At 47.3% G+C, this 13,442-nt stretch overlaps 1 protein-coding gene across 1 annotated transcript in view; it reads left to right on the plus strand.

The window, feature by feature from the left end:
- Positions 1-5,816: 5,816 nt before the first annotated feature.
- The window catches only part of ENPP2 (ectonucleotide pyrophosphatase/phosphodiesterase 2), a 131,633-nt gene continuing 124,007 nt past the window's right edge, over positions 5,817-13,442 (plus strand). The window contains exon 1 of the mRNA XM_045287464.1: positions 5,817-5,865. Within this exon, the coding sequence (XP_045143399.1) occupies positions 5,845-5,865 (21 nt within the window). The 5' untranslated portion in view covers positions 5,817-5,844. The remainder of the gene's footprint in view (positions 5,866-13,442) is intronic.

Raw genomic sequence — 13,442 nt, forward strand, 5'->3', positions numbered from 1 at the left:
TTTTTTTTTTAAGTATAAAATGATCTTTTAATCATAAAAAATAAATTTTATTGGGGGCTCTTATAACAATCCATACATCGATTGCACCCTGCACATGTGTACACATGTTGTCATCATCCTTTTCAAAGCATTGTCTTTCTACCGGAGTGCTTGCTATTAGCTCCTCTTTTTTTCCCTCTCTCTCCCAACCTCCCACCTTCGCGAGCCCTTAATAAGTTAGAAATTATTATTATTTTCATATCTTACACCGTCAAATGGAAGATAGTAACACACACCTCGTGGGGTTGTAAAGGCGCCCTTCACCCACGTTTCTGTTGTTCGTGCCCCCCGTGGGGGTGGGCAACCCCAGCTACGTGGACCCCCCTCTCCAGAAGAATGCATACAGAGGACAGCACTGAAGAGACAGCTTGGGGAGAGTAGTTGATCTGCCCAGACCACATGGGAGCAAACTAACAGGGAAAGAGAGAAAGTGGATTGGATCCTGGCCCACTACGCTCCGAGGACAACATTCCCGCTTGGAGCAGCCAATGCACAGAGAGGACCGTAGGACCAGCCACACCACGAGACACAGCATCCCTCACTGACCCACAGCACTATGGGGGACAACACTGGAGACAGAGTGCGGAAACTGTGCCTGGTATGCCTCAAAGGGAGTGCAATAGGGCAGCAAAACAACAAAGTCCGGGAGGAATCCCAAAAAAAGACTTGGGTGGGGCGGGGCTTGGCAGCTCATCAGACTCTATCAGAAAACATTCTTAAGGTCAGCAGACCGACCTGGAACTATTTATAGACTTTTCTCCCCCCTCCCCCATGTCTATCTATATAAGATAAGCAGGATAAACCATCCCGAGGAGAACACAATGGGACAGACAGTTCTGTGGGGGCATGGGAGAGGGGGAGGTGGGGAAAGGAAGGGAGAGTCAACAAACCCCAGGACAAAGGAACAACAAGAGATCCAAAATCGATGGCGAGAAGGGTGTAGCACGTCTGCTGGGGTTTGATCAAGCCGACCTTGTGCTTTTCAAAGTGTGCTATCTTCTTCCAGGGACTGGCCTCTCCTGATAACATGTCCAAAGGACGTCAGATGAAGTCTCACTCTCCTCACCTCCGTGGGGTATTCTGGATGCTATCTGGCAAGTTACTGTTGCTATAGAAATGTACTACTCACTACCTGAACCAATGGAGTAGGAGAGACGAAATTGAAGGGAAGGAGGAAGGCTGATGAAAGGATCATGTACCAGAGGTCCTGGGGAGGGCGGGAATGCATAGCACACAGCAGGCAGAGTGGCCGGGGCAGGAGAGAGGAGTTAAGCATGGCGATCAATCTTCTAGTGCAGGGCCAGAAGTAAGGCAAGGTCTTTCCTGGGAGCACTGGCATCCTTTGTTGGGGACAGGAGGTGGTTTGCTGGAAGAAAGCCGGTGGGAGGGGGATCAGGATTCTGAGGAGGCGGGGAGGGTGATGGTGTATGACTGGAGAGCTGGGCTAGCCAGCGACAATTGCCAGAATTGCTGTGAGGTGCCCAGGCAAGGCAGTAGAGCTAACAGATTGCCATGCCAGTGCCCATGATGTGCGAAGCTGTCTCAGTAGCAGAAATCCTGTATGGTGTGGTAGTGGTAGGACAGGGCATAATAGGTTGAGGTAAAGGAGTTGAAAGACAAGATGTAGAAGAGACAAACCTCTAATGAATCAGCGAGCCAGAATCCACCAGGAAAGAAAAGCATAGGAGAACCTAAAGAGAAGGGGACATTTTGTGACTCCACGGCAGGCACAGCATACATAAATGCACCTTAAAATATAATAATAGCAACAGCAGTAAAACCACATGAGTGGATTCCGACTCAAGGTGTCCATACATGCTAATGGAGTCCGACTTCTGCCGTGCATTGTCTTGACTGTCATCTTCATAGAGGAAGATCAGTAGGCCTACTATGACTCACCCTGCTTTAGGTGAGTCAAAAGCAAAACCTGTTGCCAGCAAGCCAATTCTGGCTCTTAGGTGAGTAAAGAAACACAAACCAATGATCTACCACTGCCACCTGCTGCTATCAAGTGGATTCTGAATCATGGAGATCCTGGATAGGACAGAGTAGAACTGATCCCTAGGGTTTCTGAGACTATAATTTTTTATAAGTGCAGATTGCCTCATTTTTCTCCCTTGGAGTGTCTGGTGGGATTGAACTGCTGACCTTGTAGTTAACAACCCAATGAGTAGTTCACAGAGCCAGCCCAATAATAACTACTCTTCACTGGGGACTTACAAAGACATTCATTCGACTGTGTGTATCCTAACAAATTATGGATTACATTAGGAGGAGTGGGACTTCTAGAACACTTGATTGCATTAAGGTAGAGCCTGTACATAGACCAAAGGCATGTGTTTAAATAGAACAAGGGCATCCTGCATGTTTTAAAATCAGGAAATGGTAGTGCCCTTTCACCATAGTATTCAATCTGTATGCTAAGCAAATATGAGAAGTTGTGCGAGCTGAGGAAGAAGGTGGCATCAGGATTAGAGCAAGGTTCATTCACAACCTGTCACATGGAGATGACACAACTTTGCGAGCCAAAAGACAAAAGTCTTGAAGCACTTATTGAAAAAACCCAAAGTAGTCAGTATGGATTACATCTCAGTGTACAGAAAACAAGACTCGCAATTGGACCAATAAGCAACATCATGATCAATAGAGAAACTATTGAAACTGTCAAGGATTTCATTTTGATTTGGATCCACAACCAATGCCCAGAGCAGTCAGAGAAATCAAACGATGTATTCCCTGGGCAAACTCATTGCAAAAGGTCTCTTTCAAGAGCACGGAAGCAAAGATGCCACTTTGAAGACGCCAGCGCAGCTGACCCAACACATGGCGTTGTGCACTCTAAATAGAGGGAGAACAGTCAACATGTCAGGGACCTGCCAGCAGAACAAACACTGCTGTGTTTGAAGAAGTGCAGCCCGAATGCTCCTTGGAAGTGAGAATGGCTAAACTTAACCTAAAACACTTTGAACTTGTCATCAGGAGAGACCAGTCCCTGGAGAAGGCCACTAGGCCTGGTAAAGGGGAGGGTCCACAGAGAGAGAAAGACCCTCAGCGAGAGGGATTGACACAGGGGTTGCAACAGTGGGCTCAACATAAGAGTGGTTGTGCAGCTCACACACACAGGACCGTACATAGCGTTGCTGTGGGTCAGAACCCACTGGCTGCCCCTCACCACAACCACATAGGCCTGACGAAATACTCAAACTGTGCCTGCAAGAGTTCATCGAATCCTCACATTCTCCTTCCAGGTGACATCAGCTGGGGTTGACTCATGGCGACCCCATGTGCGCCAGGGAGGTTCCTTTTTCATTCATTATTATGTTTTTAGTTGGGATATACTTCACATATCATGCCATTTAATCGTCTACTTATTTTAAGAAACATTTTCAATGGATGATTTTTCAAAACTGATTGTCACGTCTTGCTTTTGAGGGACGTTAGGATGGACTCAAATTTACAAATCTTGTGGTTAACAGTTGAGCAAGTGAATCATTTGTACCAACCAAAGACTCCTAAGCCTCACAATATCTATCATAACCCCCATATCCGTGACGAGAAGACTAAGCATTAGTGAGGTGAAGTGTAACACTCCCGGTTCTTTAGTAGTAAGAATAACAGCATCTCTCTGACGAAGTTAATGACCCAAAGCACCAACCTAGGACCTCTTTGCTGTTCTTTGTTTTCTCTCTCCTTGTTGTAGAACAATATACTCGCTGTCATCGCGTCCAGCCCAAGTCTTAATGACCCGTCTAGGCTGATGTAGAGCCGCTCGTTAGTTTTCCGAGATTGTCAGTCCTTATGGGAGCAGGCATCTCCTTCTCTTCCACCTGGAGTGTGGCACGAGGGCTCCTTTAAGAACAACACACTCAACTCCTGAATCCTGTTCCTATGAGCTTATATGGCAGTGCCACATATGATCCCCTTTGGCACTTCAGGATGAGGTCCAAATTACCTAGAGCGATCTACCAGGCAGGTCAGAGCCTAGACTTACACCTTCCTCTTGAGACAGGCTCCCTCACTCCCCACCAAGCTATTTAAGCTATTTTCTGCTCGCTGAACGCACCGTGCTCTCAGAGGGCTTGTGCGTGGTATGCCTGTGTTGGTGACGTCCTGCCTCCTCTTCAACTGGCTGACTCCTCCCACTGGAGCATGACTAGCATCTCCGTCCTCTTCTGTAAGCTGAAAAAAAAGAGAGGGCTGCCCCTTGCCCATCTCTGCAGAACTCCATATTCGCCCTCGCCACATTAAAGTCTGGGATGCTGACTCCTTGTGTGGCATTCGTGTTACAGCTCCCCGCTCCCCTGCCACACCCCCCAGCTCCTTCTCCTTTGCTTTAGAGCATCAGCACCTGGAGTACTCAGAAACAAAAAAATGAGTCAAGAGAAAAAGGTACAAGGAAAGATACATATCAAAATCATTGTCTTGGGTCAATCTGCGGCACAAGACCTCTTTAAAGTGTTGAAAAGCATAGGTGTTCCTTTGAGGACTACGGGGCGCCTGGCTCAGGCCACGGTATTTCTATCACCTCCTATGCAACTCTCGCGAGTTGGGTGTTGAACAAGGAAGGCCGAAGGAGAATTGGTGCGTTCCAGCGATGGTGCTGCAGAAGAACCTGAGAGTCCCACGGACTGCTCAAAGAACAGACGAGCCTACAGGTGACCACCTCCCTGGGGGATGGACAACAGAGAAGTGGGTGAAGGGAGACGTCGGACAGTGTTAGACATGACAAAATAATAATAATTTATAAATTATCAAGGGTTCATGAGGGAGTGGGGAGCAGGCAGGGAGGGGGAAATGAGGAGCTGATGCCAGGGGCTTAAGTGGAGAGCAAATATTTTGAGAATGATGAGGGCAATGAGAGTACAAATGTGCTTCACACAACTGATGTATGTATGGATTGTGATAAGAGTTGTATGAGCCCCCAATAAAATGATTTAAAAAAAAAAAAAAGAACAGACAAGGCTGACTTGGAATAAGTACAGTCGAACTGCTCCTTCGAGGCCAGAACAGTGCGACTTTGCCTCACGTTCTTTGTATATGTTGTCAGGACACCCCCACCAGCTCCTGGGGAGGGACATCCTGCCTGGTAAAGCCCAGGCAGTTGAAAAGGGAAAGGTCTTCGACAAGGTGGATTGACACCGGGGCTGCACTGACGGGTTCAAACCTAAGGACAAGGTGACGTGGACTGAGAAGACCCACACCTCCCTCTCTGGTTGAGCTGATAGGCCACATCTGAACTTCTCTTGAATGGCAGATTCTTTATTTGCTAAGATGGGTTAGTAAGAGGGGCATGTGCCTGGCACTCTCAGAAGGGCCAATGTGATGAGGCCTTTGTAAACTGTAATGGATGCTAGACCCAAAGTGATAAAATAATCCGAAGGGGCGCTGGAGGCATGCGCCACAATGCGTGGGCCCTGGTGGCCCCTGAGTGTGCACAGCTTGGCTGCGGGGATCACAATGGCCACCACCACCGCACAGAGACTCTTTGAAAAGTTAGGGGGTGAAAAATTAACTTGGCTCTGTGGGGGGTGGGAACAGGCACGGCTGCCGTGGCCGCCTGTGTCTTCAGCCTCCGGACACTTTCCTTCTCCAAAGCCATTTTAGTCAAAGGTCATGTTGGTGTCTTGTCAAAGGCCAGCTCCCGCTGGAATCATTGTCCCCGGGGACAGCGCCCCCCACCCTCCCCATCTGCTTTGGAGAAATCCCCAAAGCAAACGGCCCAGTGTAAATAAGAGGAGTGTCGAGCCACAGACCGGGCAGAGCTCACAGGTCGCCTTGGCCAGCAGGCACAGAGACGACGGCAGCATGGCCCGCCTCGCCCATGGGGTACGGTAGGCGCCTCTCCTTCCCCCACTCCACTGCTTAGTTAGGATCGGGGTCACAGCAGCAGTTGGGTCAGCAGAGCCCCGAGCCTTGCCGGGGGTGGGGTGGGGGGTGGTGGGAGGGTCTGTTAGATTGGGATCCCATACACCCAGCTGTAGCAACTTACAGGCGGGTCAGAGAGGGAGCCTAACTCACTTCCAGCGCCCCTACCCCTACCCCACCCCCCGCCGGTAAAGTGTAAACATGCATTTCGTTTCTGGAACAGGAGTCTGTAGATGCAGCAAAGGGGACAGTGGACAGGTCTCTGCCCCCATTCTGGCAAAGGGGTGCCTTTGGTGTGTCTAGAATGGAGAGCCCTGTGCTCCAGGGGGAGTGGGGCAGCTCCGCTTCTTGTGGGTTACTCATCGCGTCCATTGCAAGAAGGACAGGTAGTATATGTGGTGTGGTGTGTGTGCATGAGTGCATGCATGCGTGTTTAGAGCTATCTGTTTCAATATTGCTCTCGGGAACCTTACGTCATCTACCGAGGAACTAGGACCATGCCCCCGGTAGAGGGAGAGCTGTCTGACCCTCCAAGGGGAAGGTGTGGATTGACAGGCCATGGTGGCAGGCGACAGCCACCCCTTGGCCTTTGTACTTTCTGTTTGAACGAGGTTTTCCAATGAGTCTGGCTAGTTTGGGATAAGAATAGAGGGGCGCTGGGCCGGAAGGGATTCTGGGTTCTTTTGATGGGGACTTTTGGAGCCCTCCCTGGCAAAGAGAGGCCAGGGGAATGTTGGAAACGGAAGTGGGCGAAGCCTGTCTAAAGGTGCATGAGTGCTGGGGCCAAAGGGCTCCAAGACTTGCGGGTCTTCCAAGTCTTGTTTCATGTGAACGGGTTAAGGGCAGAGCAGTTTCTCCCTGATAAGCAATGAAACAACAGCCTTTTGACGGCCCGGACAGTTCGTTCTGTGTTTGCATACTGACCACACACCCAGCTCTGTGGAGGACTGGAGCTTCCCACACTTTTGTTCATCAGACGGCGACCAAAGTAGCCAGGTCCAGAGTCCTTGTGTGGCGCAAGTGAGTTAGCACACCTGCTGCTAACGGAAAGGTCCAAGTTCACGTGGAGGCACCTCAGAAGAAAGGCCTGGCTACACATTTCCAAATAAGAAGCACTGGTGGCCTACTTGATTGTGCATCAACTTGCTAAGTGCAGTTGAAAGTCGGCAGCTTGACTCCACAGACGAAAGGGGCTACTTTCTGCTCCTGCGATGACTTACAGCTTTGGAAACCACTCTATCCTGCAGGGTGGGCTCAAAGACAGTGGGTTTGGGAATATACTTCCAAATAGCAGTCACCGGAAACCCTATGCAGCGCCTTGCCCTCTGTCAGCCCTGACAAAGGTGGAGCTTCAGAATGACCTTGGACACCAGCGTGCTGGACACGAAGGATAATGAGGACCATGAAGCATTGCCTGCTCTTTCAGGAAGTTTGGTTCTCAAGAGGAGGAGAAAACCAAGACAGCCGCTTAAGGGGGGAAACAGACGCTCAATAAATATCTGATGAACCCACCAACCAATTGCCATCCGTTGTCTCTCTAAGTAGAACTGTGCTCCACAGGCATTCCAGGAGTGGACTCTGGAGAAGTAGATCACCAGGTCTTTCTTCCGAGGCACCCTGAGTGGACTTGAGCCTCGCCCTCTGTGCACAGCTGAGCACGTGAACAGGTTGCACCATTCGCCTCAATGCTAGCCCTCTGTACCTAGCATCTCCACTTTGCTGTCCCACAAAGAACATTAAAATCATGTAGTCAAAGCTTCGTTCGTCTCTTCTTTCTCTTAGGTCTGTTCGTCCTCTATCCTCCACTGCTCCAATGGCACCCTCAGGTGTCCTAGCTGGACAGAACAGAACCATACGAGATGGTTCTCAGTCTTTCATTCATGACAGGGACTCAGCCACCAGCTCCTAGCTACTCCACCTGCTTCGTACAGCCCATACACTTCTCTGTGACTCCATCTCCCCAGCCACCATTTGAGTTTAGCTAGGAGTGCCTCAAATTTGATGTTTGTCCCAACTTCCCAAGAGGCTTATTTGAGGCCAATGCTGCCCATCCCCACCCCCTATCTAGTCACCAAACTATGTGGAAGTGGTGATTCTACAATGCAGATCTGACCAGCAGTTCTCTTTTGAGGTCCTCAGGGGCTCCTTAAATTTGTGATTCACTCTACTGTACACAGGTTCTCCAGGGCTACCCTCTTCCTTCCTTCTTCAGTTCCTCTCTCCCCTACACATTCTCCTGGTACAATTTATGTGACAGATGCACATATGGGCACAATAAAGGCACAGAACTGTAAAGGTACAGTAAAGGGGAGCTTTGGTGGCATACTGGGTTACCCGTTTGGCTGTTAACTACAAGGTCAGCAGTTCAAAACTACCAGTAACTCCTTGGGAGGAAGGTGAGGTTTTCTACTCCCTAAAACATTACAGTCTCAGGAGCGCACAGGGGCGGTTCTGTCCTGCCCTGTACGCTTACTGAGAGTCAGTGCGATGTGCTGGCAGTGAGTACAGTACAATAGTAAAGGCAGATTGAACTCTTCATTAAACACGAGCTTCCTTCCTTCAACTTCTAAAAATCTCCATCTAGTCTTTGTCTTTAAAGCATTAGCTGAGTGCCATCTTTTCCTGAAAGCTACCGAGCCCATTTGCTGTGCATACTACTGGATGTGCACAGTAATCCTCGCACATTCTCCCAGGATATCCTACATTTCCGTCTATCCGAGCACTTATCATTCCTTACTGTGTATTTACTTGACTGTCCCTGCTTGGTCTGTAAACTCCTTGAGGACAGGGATCAATTCTTTGGGGGAGCCTGATATAGTGCGTGCATGGCCCCAACTGGGATGTGCAAATAATCCTCGTGCAATCAACTGAATAGGTATTATGTTCAAGGACTGAATTAGATGACAAAGAGACAAAAGCAGCTCTGGAAAGGGTTATCTATAATGCACTATGGTAAAGAAAAAAAAACAGAGGTCAACTCTGGGGAGCAGGCAAAGGCACGTACTTAAGTAAGGTCCGCTGATGAAACAAAGAATTCAGAGTTTCTGGGTATTTGAGGTAATCCCCCAAGTCTCTAGGTCTACCAACCCATAATCTCACCTGGCTGAGTTCTATTGTTACCTGCATCTACCCTAGCCTGGCCTGGGACAAGAAAGGACTATAGAAAAGTCCCTTTGCAGTTTTGCTTCTTTTAACTTTGTGGAGGTAAAGGAGTCTTTCCAGGTTGGAACCTGACCTGGAAAAAGGGTACAGAGGCCTGGACAATGGGCCCAGACAAGGCACCCAAGGCCTTTGGATGGACCAGTGGAAGAGAGCCCTGGTGTTTCTGGAAGGGACAAATACATAGAAGCGTGGAGATGGAGAAATCCAACTCTAATCTTCTAAAAAGAGAAATGTGTACATCGTGAAAGTCTAGACCGAAGAGGTGATTGATGGTTAAGTTCTCTGTGTTGGGTACTGTTGAGTCAATGACAACCCATGTGACACCCTGTGCACCACCAGGGCTCCATAGAAGTTATTAAGTTTCAAGAGGCTCTGCAAGTATTTGGACTCATGGGCCTTATAAGACTTTGAGGACTATTGCTCTTCTCAGAACAATAGCGTGCACATAATCCCTTCCACAAACTCTGATTGGTTCATGGGTTCATGCAAGTGTACTGCTGGGACCCTTTGGGTTGTTATGAACTTCAAGTTATGACTCTTCAGTCAAGAATTAATTAATTCGGCAGATAGTTGAGAGCAAGCAGTAGGTGATGATCGGCAGAAGTCAAATGGTGCACATGTTTTGAGAGGATTCATCAAGCATTGGGCTGTGATCCGCATGGTTGGCAGTTTGAAACCACCAGCAGCTCCGAGGGAGAGTGGCTGGGCTTTCTACTCTCGTCAACAGTTACGGTCTTAGAAGCCCACAGGTGGTTGCTATGAATCAGCATTGACTCAATGGCAGGGAGTTGAGACCCGAGAATAATGTCCGGCAGTGGCTGTGGACTTGGCAGCCCCTATCCTGGGCTCAAGTTCCTGTGCTGGCATTCCCTAGTGTGTGACCCCTCTCTGAGGGGTGGTTTCATTATCTATGAGATATGCATAATAAGTGTTGGAAGGTTTAAACTCAAATAATGTTTACGAAAGCATCTGGAACTAGTGATGCTTGATAAATATGAATCTGTTCAAAACCTTGATTTCAGGAAGACATTTATCCCAGACCTTGTGATTTCTTCATAGAAGGGTGTGTGTGGGCTGGATTGATGAATTTACTCAAGTGGGGCTGATTAACAGATGGTTAATGTTTTTAGTGGTAAGCTGTAGGGCTCGGCCAACACTCTGGTTTCAGTCAACCTCAGTGTCATCCACAAAGACGTCATATACTGATAACATTTACTCAGAGAAAATCTTCAGGATTAGCAGCCTAAAACCAATCGGTAGGTTGAAGCCTATTTTGACTTTCTGTTTGCAGGATAAGGGAACCCTGGTGGTGTAATGGGCCTACTATCTGCAACACCAGCAGTTTGAAACCACCAGCTGCTCCTTGGGAGAAAGAAGAGGCTTTCTATGGGGCAGTTCTATAGGGTCCCTGTCCTATAGGGTCACTCTATAGGGTCCCTGTCCTATAGGGTCCCACTCCTATAGGGTCCGAATTGACTTGATGGCTGTGAGTTTCGTTTTGGGTTGGTATGTGCAGGGTGAGGGCTGTTGCAGAGATTAGATATAAAATGTCTTATATGTGGGCCCTCAATGGCTATTGCAAATTATTGTGTGTGTGTGTGTGTGTGTGTGTGTGTGTAAGAGACAGAGACAAAGATAGAGAAGAGAGTTTAAGAGAGAAGTGGCAGATTCAAATAGTGAATGTTTTGAGGTTTAAGATGACATTAAATTTACAGTGAGAGGTTTCTTTTTCCAAAGAAAATAATGTTAGCTTTTATTAAAAGAGGAGTAGGTTAAAAATATATAGGAAATGATAGTCTCCCATTCTGTATTGTTTAGACCACATTTGGAATAATTGTCTCTACTTCTGGTGCTACACATTAATTCATTAGCAATTATTTGTTTGCATACCTATATGTGCAAAGCGTTTTTGCTAACTGTTGAGGATAAAATGTTCTGGCACTTATGAGACTCAAAATGTAGAGGATGCACTAGACAGATATATAGATAATTATAATTAAATGTTATACTTGCTTTGATAGGCGAAGTACAGGTTCCTATGGGACAACCAAAGGAAGGTATTTAATCCAGACTTACTGGGACCACTATATACTTTCCTGGGGAGGTGATGTCTAATTTGAGACCCAGAGACTGACAAGGGGCTAGTTCCCAGAGGAGGATGGTAAAGCAAAGAGAGTTCCAAGGAAAGATGGCAGAAACTCAAATCCCTGGTCAAGGTATAGAAAGGAGGAGCACAAAGGCGTGCAGCAGCATGAGAGAGGGGGGACTGGAGTGAGTGTGGGGCAGGTGGCTTCAGTTCACCGTGACCTCCTGTGTTTTACGATTTGTGCTCCATACGTTCCAATGGTAGGTTTTGGGAGGAGTTAATTGCCAGACCCTTCACCTGTGATCTCTGAGTGACCTCAAACCTTAAACCTTGAGGTTAGCAGCCAAGTGGGTTCACCATTTGTCCCATCTAGGGACTCATACTAAGCTATTAAGGACACCCTCTTTTGCTCTTGAAAGGAACTGAGTTTGAACAATTAGTCATTCACCAATCTGGCCAATTGTCTGCCTCCTCACCAAGCATCTTTTTAGACACCTTTGAGCTACTCGGGCTGATCTATTTCTTACTCGAGGAGGCGACCCAGCATGTTGGTGCGTGTTTGTTCCCTTATGCTATGTTCTGTGTCAGAATACCCCTCCACCCTATTTTCTATCTATCTCATTTAGAACTGTACTTTTCCATCACAACCGAAATCAAATGTTGGGTGCTTCATTAGACTTTCTTACACGGAGTCCTGGTGGCACAACAGTGAAGCGCTCAGCTGCCAAATGAAAGGTTGGTGCTTTGAACCAACCCAGTGGCTCCACAGAAGACAGACCATCAGTCAGAATCCACTCATGGACACCCACAACAGCAGCATATTGTCTCCGTTGCAGTTGTTGGTTGCCATCCAGTCGATTCAGACTCAGGGTGACCCCACATGCAGAGTAGAGCTGCTTGGTTGAGTGTCCTAGGCTGTGCCCTTCGGAAGCAGGTGTTCAAGCCTATTGTTGAGACATCTGGGGGCGGATTAGCACCACCAGGCATGTTAGAGACGCTGACCTTTCAGCTACTGGTCTTGCACGTAAACATTTTGCCGCCCAGGGACTCCTATAACATTATAGATTGCGATATATGAGCGTCTTTGAGCGAACAATTATTTTTATATTTGTTAGATTATCATCTCCTGGAAGTCTAGTCCTAAGATCTAGGAAAACGATAGCTACTGACTCATATGAATAGTGCTTTGTCTACAGCACTACGTTTTCAGAGGGAACTTTCAATTTGTGAAAAAAGGTGCTACTCGCTGCTAATGGGATTGACTCGCCGCCTTCCTCTGGTTTTTGATGCTTCTTCCCCACCCCCACTGCCATGACTCCAATTCTATCTTACTAATTATACAGATGGGGGCTCAAGGCGTGGGGAGTCCAGGGCAGGTGAACCCCTTGGGACTGAGGAGGGGAGAGGTGATGCTAGGAGGGTGGGGTGATGGGTAGTTGGGGGGGAACTGATCACAGTGATTGGCGTGTGGCCCCCATCTCAGGGGATGGACCGCAGAAGCGTGGGGGAAATGGGACAGCAGTCAGTGTAAAATATGAAAAAAAAATTATAAATTGTTAGGGGGATGTGGGGGAGGGGGGAAGGGGAAAAAGAAGGTGTTGATGCCTGGGGCTCAAGTAGAGGGCAGGTGTTTTGAGGAAGATGATGACAACATATGTGGAGATGTGTTTGACAAGACATGTCTGTATGGGTTGTGATGGGAGCTGTGGGAGCTCCCAATAAAATAAAATTTTAAAAAATAACACGATCAAAAGACTTAGAAGAAACAATCACATTAGACAAAAATCCAAGATGATATAATGAAGGCAGTATATGGGTATTAACAAAGAGGGCTAGTAGATACTTGGTGAGAATTACAAATATTCTGATTAGAGTAACTCCTCATTTTTTTTCCCTTCAGGTATCTTTATCCTTTAATAAAAATGTACTGCGGTTGGGGTGAAAGTTTACAGAGCTAATTATATGTCTATTCAACAATTTATATGCAAGTTGTTTCACACATTGCTTGCAGCCCCCCCCCCCAAAAGGGTGCTACTTTCATTATATAAATGATACATGCATTTGCAAGGGAAAAAACAACAAAGGAAAGTTCAAAGAAGAAACAAAAAATTACCTATAATCTCACTACCTGGAGATACACATTCTTTTTTTTTTTTAATCATTTTATTGGGGGCTCATACAATTCTTATCACAATCCATACATCCATCCATTGTGCCAAGCACATTTGTACATTCGTTGCCATCATCATCTTGAAACATTTTCTTTCTACTTGAGCCCTTGGTATCAGCT

The sequence above is a fragment of the Echinops telfairi genome, unplaced genomic scaffold (genome assembly GCF_000313985.2).
Source record: "Echinops telfairi isolate 266 unplaced genomic scaffold, ASM31398v2 ScPeMD7_1;HRSCAF=3_0, whole genome shotgun sequence".
Taxonomy (NCBI): Eukaryota; Metazoa; Chordata; class Mammalia; order Afrosoricida; family Tenrecidae; genus Echinops; species Echinops telfairi.